Below are 12978 nucleotides of genomic sequence, written 5' to 3'. Positions count from 1 at the left end.
CGGTTGTGTGAAAGTTTATGCTACTGGTTGTGGTTTTCTGCCCAATCCCTTCTAAACTGGTGCTTTAATGTGCATTTTGAGTTGTGGCCACAAGAGGGTGCTGTGTTGGGATCAGCCAAATCAATGTATAAAGAGGAAAGATTTTGCAAAGCTACATTGGTGCTGAGTTTAGGCTCTTTCTGAAATGACAGGACAAGGGAACAATGTAACAAAGAGCATTTTTCTTTTGTTTGTTTGTTTTTTTTTTTTTTTTGTTTTTTTGTAACCAGTTACTGTGTGTGCCTGAAGGACTGCAAAATTCAGAGTTTACAATTGCTGATCAAAAAAAAAAAAAAACCAAAAAAAAACTTTTGATTTCTAAATGTAGAATATTTTAAAGGTCTGCCTGAATTGTTTCAGATGATTACGAAGCCCTGTGCAATGTCTTGAGACCCCCGGCTTACGGACCCCCTCTCGGACCCTACGCTGGGGAATATGGACCAGGCTTTGGAGGGAACTACGAGCCTCCATACGGTCCAGACATCTTCGCTGATCCCCCTCCACGAGGCAGAACCCCAGGCTATCTCAGACCTGGGGGGTATGAAGACTACCCCTCCCGCGGGGGACAGATGCCAAGCTATGGGTCCCGTTCTCGCTCTCCGGCTTCATACGGACCACAGGAGGGCCCGTACGGACGCCACGGGTATAAAAACATTTTGTGAATGAAGTTCAGTGCGGTTATGTTTCATAGCAGGGATGGAAATAAGACTCCTGTTGCATAGCGGTTTCACCCATTCCAGGTTTTACTACAAGCTTGATTAGTGTGTGTAGGTAACAAGCTGAGGGTGTCGCATAGTAAAACCAGGAATGGATCGCACTGCTGTGCAATGGGAGTTTTATTTCCATCCCTGCAGATGTAATTGCAAAAAGAATGAATGAATGCAAACAGCATCAAAATGCAAGAGAACAGTAGAGCCCTGAGATTTGTCCAGTTTAGACTGCAAGTTATTAAGATTATGTGTGTATTGTAATATATCCGTGTCATAGTGACTATATTGTTTTGATACAGCCCTGGCCGGAGCTACGATCTGGGGGATTTCGAGCCTGACCTGCCATATGTACCCCACGAATCAGAGCCCAGACCACCCTTTGGCAGAGCGGACTCTCTGGTAGAACCCTCTTATGAATCCCGTCAAGGGAGGTACAGATCCCTGAGCCCCCAGTCTGCAGGACCCCCTTTTGAAACAGAAGAGCCCTCTGTCCCGTGGCTGCAGTACAGACCAAGAGAGTCAGCTCCCTACCCAGAGTACCGTGACCGGCCACTGGGGGGCATCAGGAGAGAGACCTATGAGAGTAAGCTTGCTGTTAGAGCAACTGAGCGTGCTGCTGTTTTGTACTGGTATGCAATTACTTACAGATGCCTAAAATAAGCTCTGTACATTAAATAGTAAAGTGTCATAACTGGAATATAAGGTGGGGGGGGGGGGGGGGGGGGGGGGGGGGGGGTTTAAATACAAGTGTGGATCAGATTCAGTATTCAGTATATAAAGATGGGTTGGAATTGAAGAACAAGGAACTGGAATTTGGAATTTGGAATTTGGAATTGATTTTAAAAAGGAATTTTAAAACAGGAGTTGTCCCCAAGCCTGCTGTGCACTCGTGGTATTGTGGACCTGTGTGAGCGCTGCGGTGCTTCAGGTCAATGAGCTATCTCCGGGGTTTGAGGCTGGTTGTCACGGTTTCTCTTGCAGGCAGATATGAGCCGTACGAGGGCCTGAGCGCGGAGGAGTGTGGGATACTGCACGGCTGTGAGAATGGCCGCTGCATCCGCGTGCCGGAGGGCTATACCTGTGACTGCTATGATGGTTACCACCTGGACATGACTACGATGACCTGCATAGGTACGCACAGGACTGCCTGCCCATAATAAAAGCACAGCACAGTGTGATAAAGCATAGTGAAAGCATGGTAAAGCATCGTAAAGCACAGAGAGGTCTGGTAAAGCATAGGGTACTTTATTCTGCTTTTACTGTGGTAAATTTTATAAGGGTACATCGCCACACTGCCATGAAAAATCACTTTGGTTTGGTCTTGTTTTTGAACGCAGATATAAATGAGTGTGACGAAGCAGACGACCCCTCCACCCTGTGTGTGAACGGACAGTGTCTCAACACAGACGGCTCCTATCAGTGTGTGTGCCTCCGTGGCTTTGTGATGTCAAGACAACGCAATTACTGCATCCCGGCACGACCACGGCAGTGAGGGGAGAGAACGTAACACACTCAATCACACACACTCACACACACACACTCACACACACACACACACACACACACACACTGACACACACACACACACACACACACACACACCAAAGAGTTCTGACTTAACTGTTTCCAACCATGTTCGTCGAACAAGGTATATTTTTTATTCAGATATGATAAACAGGCCAGGGAGGTATTTATTTTTGTGAATATTTAAATGAGTTTTTTTTTTTTTTTAATAAAATAAATAAATTCCACTTTTGCAATGACATTAAGCAGGAATTTTGTACCGTATGAATATATATACAACTTGAGTTAAAAAAAAAAAGAAACAATAAATAAAAATGCCAGCATTTTGTACTTTATCTTTGAATTGGTAAGAGGATTCTTTATTAAGTTCATAATAATAAACTAATAGTAGTAATAATAATAATAATAATAATAATAATAATTCCTATAGACTGTACAATGTGACCTGAATCGCGAGAAATTTGTAGAACTTATTAGACCAATGTGACTTAAAATTATTTTGTATTTCAAATTAAATTCCACTTCAATTATTAATATTAACTTTATTGTAAACTGGGTGGAGAAGTCTCCTTCTGAGTTAAACAGCTCACATTCAACTATATATATAATTAACAGAAATAAATATATCTGTGACAGGCAACCAGAACTAAACATTTTAACACCAACACAAAGAAAATCAGTTACAAAAACAGTGAAAATGACATTTCTTATTCTTTGTTCTATTGCCTATACTCTTACACTAGCTTTCAAGTACCAAATAACACAAAAACTACAGTAGTTCATTTATTTATGTCCTCCTTTGATTAAATCCAAGGTTACTGCAACATAATAACTATCCTTTTGACTTTGTTGTGACAATTCTTTGACCCCGCTAGATCTCCTGCGCTGTGTATGAAGTCAGATCAGTTTGATTTACAGTGACGTTAAGCTAATGATGAAGTAACTTTATTTTATTATTATTTTTTATTATTATTATTATTTACTGGTTTTGGTTTGACTTGAGATTTGTTGCGCTATAACAATATTTTATTAAAATGTTTTTTTTTTTTTTTTCAGAAGTTGCTAAGGATTTGGAAGTAATGGGGAAAAAAAAAAAAAAAAAAAAATGTCTTTTTTTTTTTTTTTGCAGTACGCCCGAAATTCTGATTAGATTTAGGTAGATTCAAAAGAAATCGGAATAATATTCAGCACATAAAACACTATGTATAACGTTATGCACTGTATGTGTCAAACAGAATAAGCTTTTTTTTTTTTTTGCTCGTTCTGTGGACAATTGTACATTCTCTATTGTATTTTCTGTCTTTTTTAAAGTTTGTAATTTGATGTGTTTATATATACAAAATCTGTGCACACAGTTCATCATTTTTTTTCTTTTGTATCCTTTTTTTTAGCATTGTATATTTGAATTTGAAAAAATAATAAAACAGAGTAACCAAAAAGAATAGTTTTTTGATTGGTTGTATTTCTATTATTAACACAAAATATATATATTTTATAAAGTATTTTTTATAATACTTTACTGTAATCATATGATCTTTTGATGTTTCTCTGAATTCTTTTTCATGTTATTAATGCTTTATCTGTAAGGCGCTTTGAGCTGATTGATCGCGAAAGGCACTGTATAACAAATACAGATCGATTGATTATGATTGCCCTCATGTCTGCCGGCTCGAAATGATGGCAAAGACATTAAAAAGACGACATTAAAAAAGGGAAAGAACATGAAACTGGTAGCTCATAGCTACAGTTTTTCCATTATTTTTGAAGAGGTAAAATCACAACCACCAAATTACTATAACTATCCCGGGATCCCCACAGGAGCTCACATATCCCCCTGACTGCTGCTGTACCAGGCTGCCTTCTTTAAGCACAGCCCTCAGTGAGTTTAATCCCTGGGTCAGTCTAGTCTGTAGGCCAATCCTCCCAGTCAGAAGCATGTAATCTGATTAGAATTGTCCCGTGTTCTTAATTCATTGTGGCGGGTTGCACTGCCTAGCAGAATATCAGATTGCAGATTCCATCTCTTCCTGGGTAACCTTATCATAGGACAGCTCTGGCCAAAAGTTTTATAGAACGAACGCATTTCGCTTCGTAAAGTCGAATGAAACCAGCTGAATAATATCACGTTAACATATTGAATTGCACACCGCTTTGTTTTCCCATATGTGTAACAAAAAAGGACACTAATTGAAAAACGTGACATTTTGAAATCTAACTTGAAATGCTGTACTACCATTATGGCTTCCAGTAGACTTTTGCGAAATCATTTTGTAGTTTCTTTGATGACATGTTGAATAAAATATCAAAATTATGTTCATATATATATATATATATATATATATATATATATATATATATATATATATATATATATATATATATATATATATATATTCAGTAGGTTTCACTCAACTTTATGAAGCAAAATTTGTTCATTCAACAAGGTGATGCAAAACCTTTGGCCAAACTGTACATGGGTTTGAATCAGTCTATTGAAACTAAGGTTTCCCAGCAAGATGTCGTGTTGGGTAACCAAACCCTTGCTAAGCTTTTGAGTCTCCAACTGATGAGCCACAGCTTCCAATGAGAAGAGCTGCATGCGTGTTCTGCCTGCGTGTGAGCCCTCAGCTCTAAGTACTGTCCGGAAATTTCACCCAGTGGACTCATTTCAACCGTCGCTTGTGTGTGCAAACAAAGCTGCAAAGCCCGGTCAGAGAGTGGCATGCATGCCTTCCCTGGCTGAAGACATCTAGCAATCTTTGAAGAGATTACATGTTTAATGCTAACAAGGCAGGTGCCACTCAGCAGCCCAGACAGTAATCTCATCACCTCATTGTGCAAACTGTGTGGCAAGAATTGGGTCAGGATGTTCCTTGAGATAGTCAGCATAAGTTGGGGGGAAAAAAAAACCCAGGAAGGGGCATTAAGGAACCACAGCATTTATCAGCAATGTCAATCGTTCAAATCCCAGACAAGACTTTACAAAGCTTTCCCACAGGGGTAATATAAACAAACGTTTTTTTTTTTTTTGTGGGACGCATACAGAAGTGTGCAAATGTATTACAGCACCCCCATTGCTTTGCAGTTTTGATACATTGTGTCTTCTTGTAGATATGTGTCTTAAACAGTAGTAACAGAACTGATGCTTCAATGAGTGTTACTCATTGAAGAACTAGAACCTGTTAAATCAGAAACGCCTGGCTTCCAAAAAGTTTACAGATAAAACAGAAATACAAAAGGCGAATATAAATTATTCTTTTTATTTCTGTCTTTCTTTTCTGGCCACTTTCATGAGTTAAAAAAAAAAAAAAAAAAAAAAAAAAAAAAAAAAATTCACATGCCGTTTAGGAGACACAGCAATTGGAAATAAATTCCAAAGCAATAAGCCACTGCTGTGATTGTACAACTCTTGTATTATTCCAACTACTTGGAAATAATGATCAATTATGCAAATTCATGAAACATCTAACCTTTTTTTTTTTTTTTAGAAAGGAAATGCATTCGTGACAAAATGATTATGAAAAGATTCTGCTGCATTAAGCATTTCCTAAATTAACTTCTTCAACTGCTACACATTTAGAAATTATATATATATATATATATATATATATATATATATGCAGCATTTTTTTTTTTTCACAAAACAAAAAAAAAAAAGGTTTTGCAGCAGGCAAATGACATTGCATTCAAGGCAAGATTAAAATTGATTTCCAAAACAAGGGCAGAAATGTTTCTGCTCAAAGCCTGAGTCAGGCAGTTTTTGTTGCTCGAGGCTGTTGCTTTGGGTAAAGTTAATTTCCGCCTTAAACCAGTCCTGATTTCTGCTGATTAGTTTGGACGCTGATACACGTGTCTCTGTACTAAAGCTGCTGTCGCTGTCACCGGCCTGGTGATTGATGGTTGTGTTGGGCTTGTGTTTTGACATCGAGGGTCGAGAGGCTATGGCCCCAGGTGAACGAATGGGTGACTTTTCATTATTGCAACTGAGTTATGCACATTTTGCACATATACAGACCAATCATTTATTAGAGCACCCCATTGCTTATTGTAGTTTTGATTTGTTGTGCATGTAAAATCAAACCACTGGAACCGACAATTGTAAAAATAGGCAAATTAGTGATTGTTTAATTTAATTGATGACTTTAACAGGTCACACATGCAATTAATTTAAAATGGTAAGAGAAAGGGAAAACAGCCACACATGGTAAAATGCAGGAGACTTTTTAGAAGTTGTTTAAGATGGCTAATTAAATTACAAAGTGGTCTAACATTTTCACACACAAGTGCCTATTGTTTCTATATCACTGCTTACTGACTGGTTTTCAAGCAGGTAGGTATATAAAGGATATGAATGACAAATCTTGAGGTCTGCTAATAAATGTGCACACTAGTGGATATATCTATATATGTTTACTGTATATAGGTCATGCATTTAAAATATATATGAAACATCTGTTACTCAAGATCACAATGTCTTAAACACTGTACTGAATCTGTTCTTCCAGATGGGATTATCAACCCTCTGTTGTTGCAGGTTGAAGCCGGAGGATGGCTGTTTGTTTCACAAAGTGGCTATGAAGCTTTGAGGATGGAGGGGGGAAGCTTTTGTGCAGCTAAATTCACCCAAGGTCACGTAAACAAACTGGCAAACCAATACTGCACATGCCTGGATTCTAAATCATATTGAACAATGTTGCTATACCACTTGAGCTATTTTCTATAATAATAATAATAATAATAATAATAATGTTACAAGAAGTATTTATTAAAGGCGACTGAGACATTGTAAGGTATAATATGTATTCCCCAAAGTAGGTGCCAGACCAATTGAATCACCTGTATGGATTTCCTGTATTAACCCGACCCACTTTCAACTAATATGAAGGTCCTGATTAATATTCACAAGGAGCTTGGTGTCCTCCGTGCTCTCTGCGCGGCTCTGAGCTCCTGTGTGCATTACCTTTCTCTCGCAGCCTCGCGTCCTGCTGTCTGCAGTGCTAACTAACACAGTGACAGCGTGAAGAATTATTCAGAGTTTCACACCATGAATACCAAGGGTTTCTGCAAAGGAGATAATCTCCAATTTCTAAACCATACTAATAAGTAAGTACCGCGTTATTATTATTATTATTATTATTATTATTATTATTATTATTATTATTATTATTATTATTATTACAGCATGTGAAAACGAAGCTAGAGGTATCTGGCAAAGGTTACCATTGGTGTATTTATCCACATATTTAGTTACATCAGAATAATGATATATATATATATATAGTATATATATATTTATATATATATATATATATATATATATATATATATATATATATAAAGGACAAGTTAATTGCAAGCAAGTTTGCAAACATTTGTAACAACGTGTTGGTCACTTCATCGTAAAGCATTTTATTGATAAAGTAATCATCGTAAAGCTTTGATTTTATTGATAATGTAAGCTGTTTGTTTTTGTAAAGTAATTTTAAGACTTGTTTGTAACTTATTTTATAAAATTAACTATTTTGTTTTGCACCGTGAAACAAAACATTGCAGTGGCACTGGAACTAGTTTTTAAAGTGGGGTTGCTGAAAGCCATTGAACAAAACTGTAACACCTTTATATGATGGAAGCCATTCAAAGCCAGGGGGTGCTGCCAAACCCCTAGCTCCAGCGCCCTTTAAACATTTCTTGCAAATTTTATAACCAAAAAAATAAATAAATAAAAATCCAACTTTGTATTGCATTTAGAATTTGAAAACTACCGAGAAAAAATGTGCAATGTTTCTGTTTTCTCTCACTGCTTAGTTTGCTAAGCCAGTCGCCTATGGAAGACCCTACGCCATCATGTGAGCCCTGCTTCAAAACAGAACCGGCCAGCCCGGTGTACGCCCTTGACAGCACGACTCAGTTCAGCCCGGGGGGCTCATCCGACAGCAGCGGCTACAGTCTCCTCTCGGGGGTGCAATCGCTGGATCCTGACTCCCCGAGCGCTGGAAGCAGAGGCTCTGTGACAGATTCCTGCAGCGACCAGCCGCGATACCGAGGCGGGCGGACCCTGCAGCTCTCCGCTGCGGATACGCTCATGAAGTGTGATTACGTCTCCGCGCTCAGCTCGGGATCCAAGAGGCTCTGTCTGGTGTGCGGGGACTTTGCGTCGGGATATCATTACGGGGTCGCTTCGTGTGAAGCCTGCAAGGCATTTTTCAAGCGAACCATCCAGGGTAATTACAAAGGCGATACAAGCAGTGTTTGTCAGCTCCAAACAGATTTGTTAAGAGTGTAAACTCTCTGTAGAAATTCTGTGTTCACCCAGAAGGAAACAGTGATGCTATATTTACTATAGTATTGACAACTGTTTCAATAAGTCTACTGCAGTAATATTGTACCCATATAGAATCCTACATATTACTCCTGTTATATAAAAATGCAATCTAAAAATGGTTTCAACTACACAAATACTGCTTACGTTAAACATGATAGACTTGTGTAACAGTCGCCCATCTAAATATATTGATATCAATTAAATATTGTGCATTGTACAGCCTTCTGCGAACTTAATCTCTGATGAGATATGAACTTAACCCATTCTTGAAACCTGCTTGTCAGTACTTGCAGCAGTAGGTGGTCATATGCCCTATGTTCTACATGCATTATGCAATGTAGTAATACTAAAACAATTGTATCGTTTAATGCATTTTTGAACTTAAGTTGAGAGACCACGAAACCACTCTGTGGCTTGGAACCTGGTTTCAGGAGACTGGGTTTCAGGCCACTGCGCGGCACACCAGGGGAGACTTGGGGTTTCATACAGCAACATCAAACTAGGTCTCCTGGAACCAGGTTTCAAGTCACTGTTCCTGAAAAAGTGGCTTCATGTTCCCTCCACTTATTGTTGTAATGTTTGTCATGGGGTGGGATACTTTCTTGTGGCATCACAAGGCTGCTAGCTTGCAAGCTATCTAAAAGAAACCCCTATATTTTAAGAGAACGATAAAGTTTAGCAGAAATCCGCTCAGCAGGTCTGTATGATTAAAGGATACATCTTTAATTTTCAGTGGAAGTGAATTGGATTTAGCAGACTGTTTCCTACCACTGCTTTGGGAAACTAGCTCCAGCACAGTAGGCATGCTCAGGACAAGACTGACCCGAACATTCTTTTTCTTTGCCAAACCTGTGAGAAGGGTCCGAGGGGACACAGTTGAAGTGTTCTTAATTAATAAAGCGATCAATAATCAATTACAGCAGATTGAGTGAATGCCCCAGATATCAGACCGCTGTAATGCAGAAATCAAATTTCCAATATGGATATATCAGGACTGAATGGCTTTCTCTCCTTACGCTTTTTCCACAGCAGAAGAGTGCGTGTTCGAGGGAGCGGATACACGTCACTGATAACGTAGCCTAGGAGCAAGCCCCTACCTTTACTAGTCTGGGATTTAATGGACAAGAAAGGTCCAATCAATAATCTATTACATGCTTTTTTCGGTCCACAGATTTCAACAGAGTGGGGTGAGGGGGTGTGTAGGCAGTATTTGGGGAGTATGCATACAGTGCTAATCGATATCCACATCTGGCCTGGCTTGCTGTTCTATGGATTTCTGTGGAAATACCCAAAGCGTCAAGCCATGAGAATGGGGCAGGCAATGGCAGTCAATGGGACAAAGCAAGCTTTCAGTTATTATTCCTCTGCTCAGCAAAGCAGTTACTGAAAGACACTGTTTAGAAACAGCACTCATTAAAATGACTCGGTTCTGCACGTGACATTGTTCACCTGTCTGTCTCCAAAGATTTTGCTTTAGTTTCTGTGCATCATTTTTTTCCATGTCTGTCCTCTGGCTCAGGTAACATAGAGTACAGCTGCCCGGTGCTGAACGAATGTGAGATCACGAAGAGGAGGAGGAAATCCTGCCAGGCCTGTCGCTTCAGGAAGTGCCTGCAAGTCGGGATGATGAAGGAAGGTGAGAGAGTTCTCAGCAGGCGGTAGACTTGGCTCTCCAGTGGTTAAAGAAAAGGGCTTGTTATCAGGAGGTTCCCAGTTCAATCCCAGCCACTGACTCACTGTGTGTGATCCTCAGCAAGTCACTTAACCATCCTTGCTCCATCCTTTCGAAGACACGTTAAACAAATGAGGTCCTATTGGAAGTGACTTTGCAGCAGCATCAGTTGTGATGCATAGTTCACCCCCAAGTCTTTCATACAGTCATCCAAAAGTTCAATTATTGCAACAAATAAAAACATGGTTATTTTTGCCGCAGCATTTGTTTAAATGTTCTAGATTTATCTTACACTATATAGTGCAAAATATGATATATTGGAACACCTTCTCAAAGTCTTTCTGTTTTGTCTTCTTTATTATTATTATAGATGGTGAACATAATTTTCCAGTAAAATGTTTACTAGACTTCTAATCCTTCAGCAGTGAAAAAAACATTGGATTTGATTGAGTTGAAAAAAAATAGTATGTATTATATCCTGGTGTTTGTCTTGTGGTTTATCATGTGACCAGAACCCCTTGATGGAGTGACAGCTTTATTCTACTCCTTCTATTGTTAATGACTGGCCTCTCTTCCCTCAGGAGTCCGAATGGACCGCGTGAGGGGAGGCCGTCAGAAATACAAAAGAAGGATCGACTCCGGATCAGCCCAGTACATAAAGACACCCTCTTCAAAGCCTGCCAGATCAGCAGGTGAGATTTCACATTCCTGCAGCAGTCCAAAACCTCAGGAGCTTTTTACTTGTTTATTTTTACATAGCATGTACAACGCCTACCTCACCCTCTTAGTAGTTCAGTGTCTGTGCCTCAAGCCTGCCTTGGAGGGAGCATCCTTTCTCTTAGGGGGGTGAGGGAGCAGTCTCCACACCTCAAGCCTGCTCTGGATTGGAGGGAGCACCCTTTCTTTTAGGGGGGCGAGGAAGGGAGGGAGCAGTCTCCACACCTCAAACCTGCTCTGGATTGGAGGCAGCATCCTTTCTCTTAGTGGGGAGGGAACAGTTAAGTCTCCATGCCTCAAGCCTGCCCTGGACTGGGCGTATCACCATTTCTCCATCCAATTCTTGACACCTTCAAATGGTATAAATGGAATAAACTAAATCCCAGCTCAGGCTATCCTGATGAGCCTCTGCAGCACTAATCACATGTCTTTATCGTTTTCTAGGCAACAAAGTAATTTCTCACCTCCTTCTAATGGAGCCCGCCCCTGTCTTCGCCATGCCCGACCCCGCAGCCCCAGAAAGTGACGTCAAAACCCTGACGACCCTGTGTGACCTCCTCAACAGAGAGCTGCTTATCGTGATTGGCTGGGCAAAGCACATCCCAGGTACTGTTTTGCACATCTTGGCAACAACTTGCCTGAACTTGATGAAATTTTGAAATGCTGTTCCATAAAGTGAAAATGTGTATAGAATTCAGCTTTAAATTTTATATATATATATATATGAGCCAGCTGCCCTATATATATTTCTAGCAGAACGCCAAAGCTTTACATGATGCTCAATAAATGACCAATCTTGAGGTGTAGATTTGCACACTACTGTATAGAGGAGATCGCTTGTGAGCAATAAAAGTTTCATCCTGCCCTCAATGTGTATTAAAAAGAGTAGGATTCAGCACTAAGAGCCTAAAAGTACCTCACTCGGAGGAGCGTATTGAGCGGGCTCTATTGACCAGGCTGACTGTATTCATTCCAATCTGTTATTTAATGTTTTGCAAAGCTGCTTGGGATCTCCCGCTAGGGGCCTGAACAGGACTCGCTCAGCATTGCTGATAATCTGAAAGGAAAACAGGGGGGCTGCTCAAGAAGGTCATTGAAGCTTCATTAATTACATCAAAAAAATACATTTTTGCTCATTCCGCTCGTCCCTAAGTAGCTTCTAGCTGGAAAGGCTTACCACAAAACAGGCATGAATCCACAGATGTTACCACTGCCACTGTCTCCTTCTCTTCTCCTGCCCCAGGCTTCCCCAGCCTGCCTCTGGTTGACCAGATAGCCCTGCTTCAGAGCGGCTGGATGGAGATTCTGGTTCTGGCCGTGGCGTCTCGCTCGCTGGCTTTCACGGAGGAGCTGGTGTTCGCTGGGAATTTCCTGCTGGACCGCGGGCAGTGCCGCTCGGCCGGGCTGCTTGACCTCTACAGCGCCTTGCAGCAGCTCATCGGCAAGTACCAAATGATGGGGCTCAGCCCGGAGGAGCTGGTCACCCTCAAAGCCATGGCGCTGGCCAACTCAGGTGAGAGTTACCTTCCCTTCTTCAATGGGAAGTGCCACTACAATATACCTAAGTAAATGTGGAAATAAGGCTCCCATTGCATAGCAGATTAATCCAATCCTGGTTTTGCAATAAGTTTAAGACACCCCTGCACTTGTTACCTATACTCTAGAGCTGTCCAATCACAATCCTGGAGGGCCACTCCACTCTAGGTTTAACAGCTGAAAGAATATCATTAACTACTTCAGGGTCTGGATGGAGATTTAATTGGTTCAATTAAGCTACACACTGTGGCTTGTATTAAAACCTGGAATGGACAAAATTGCTACGCAACTCGGCAGTGTAGATATTTCCTATTTGAAATGCTTACTAAATGATCTTCAGTGGCACTGTGACGTCAATGTGCTGCACTACAGGACAATGGTAGCACAACAGCGTCCCCAATGTGATCAGGCTGCCATTGCTGGAATGGTGTAATATTTGTTTCCAATCCATTGTGGTT

General features: G+C 40.4%; 2 protein-coding genes across 2 annotated transcripts in view; both read left to right on the top strand.

Annotated features, from left to right (window-relative positions):
• Positions 1-3625, top strand: part of LOC121304832 (latent-transforming growth factor beta-binding protein 4) — a 61727-nt gene extending 58102 nt beyond the window's left edge. Inside the window, exons 32-35 of the mRNA XM_041236241.1 lie at positions 400-682; positions 1049-1332; positions 1731-1880; positions 2087-3625. Of these exons, the coding sequence (XP_041092175.1) occupies positions 400-682; positions 1049-1332; positions 1731-1880; positions 2087-2241 (872 nt within the window). The 3' untranslated portion in view covers positions 2242-3625. The remainder of the gene's footprint in view (positions 1-399; positions 683-1048; positions 1333-1730; positions 1881-2086) is intronic.
• A 3596-nt stretch (positions 3626-7221) lies between these two features.
• Positions 7222-12978, top strand: part of esrrd (estrogen-related receptor delta) — an 8352-nt gene continuing 2595 nt past the window's right edge. The window contains exons 1-6 of the mRNA XM_041236282.1: positions 7222-7376; positions 8079-8494; positions 10115-10231; positions 10849-10959; positions 11429-11590; positions 12228-12497. Coding sequence (XP_041092216.1) covers positions 7318-7376; positions 8079-8494; positions 10115-10231; positions 10849-10959; positions 11429-11590; positions 12228-12497 — 1135 coding nt within the window. The 5' untranslated portion in view covers positions 7222-7317. The remainder of the gene's footprint in view (positions 7377-8078; positions 8495-10114; positions 10232-10848; positions 10960-11428; positions 11591-12227; positions 12498-12978) is intronic.

The sequence above is a fragment of the Polyodon spathula genome, chromosome 40 (assembly GCF_017654505.1).
Source record: "Polyodon spathula isolate WHYD16114869_AA chromosome 40, ASM1765450v1, whole genome shotgun sequence".
Lineage (NCBI taxonomy): Eukaryota > Metazoa > Chordata > Actinopteri > Acipenseriformes > Polyodontidae > Polyodon > Polyodon spathula.
This window is presented reverse-complemented; position numbering and strand designations above follow the sequence as displayed.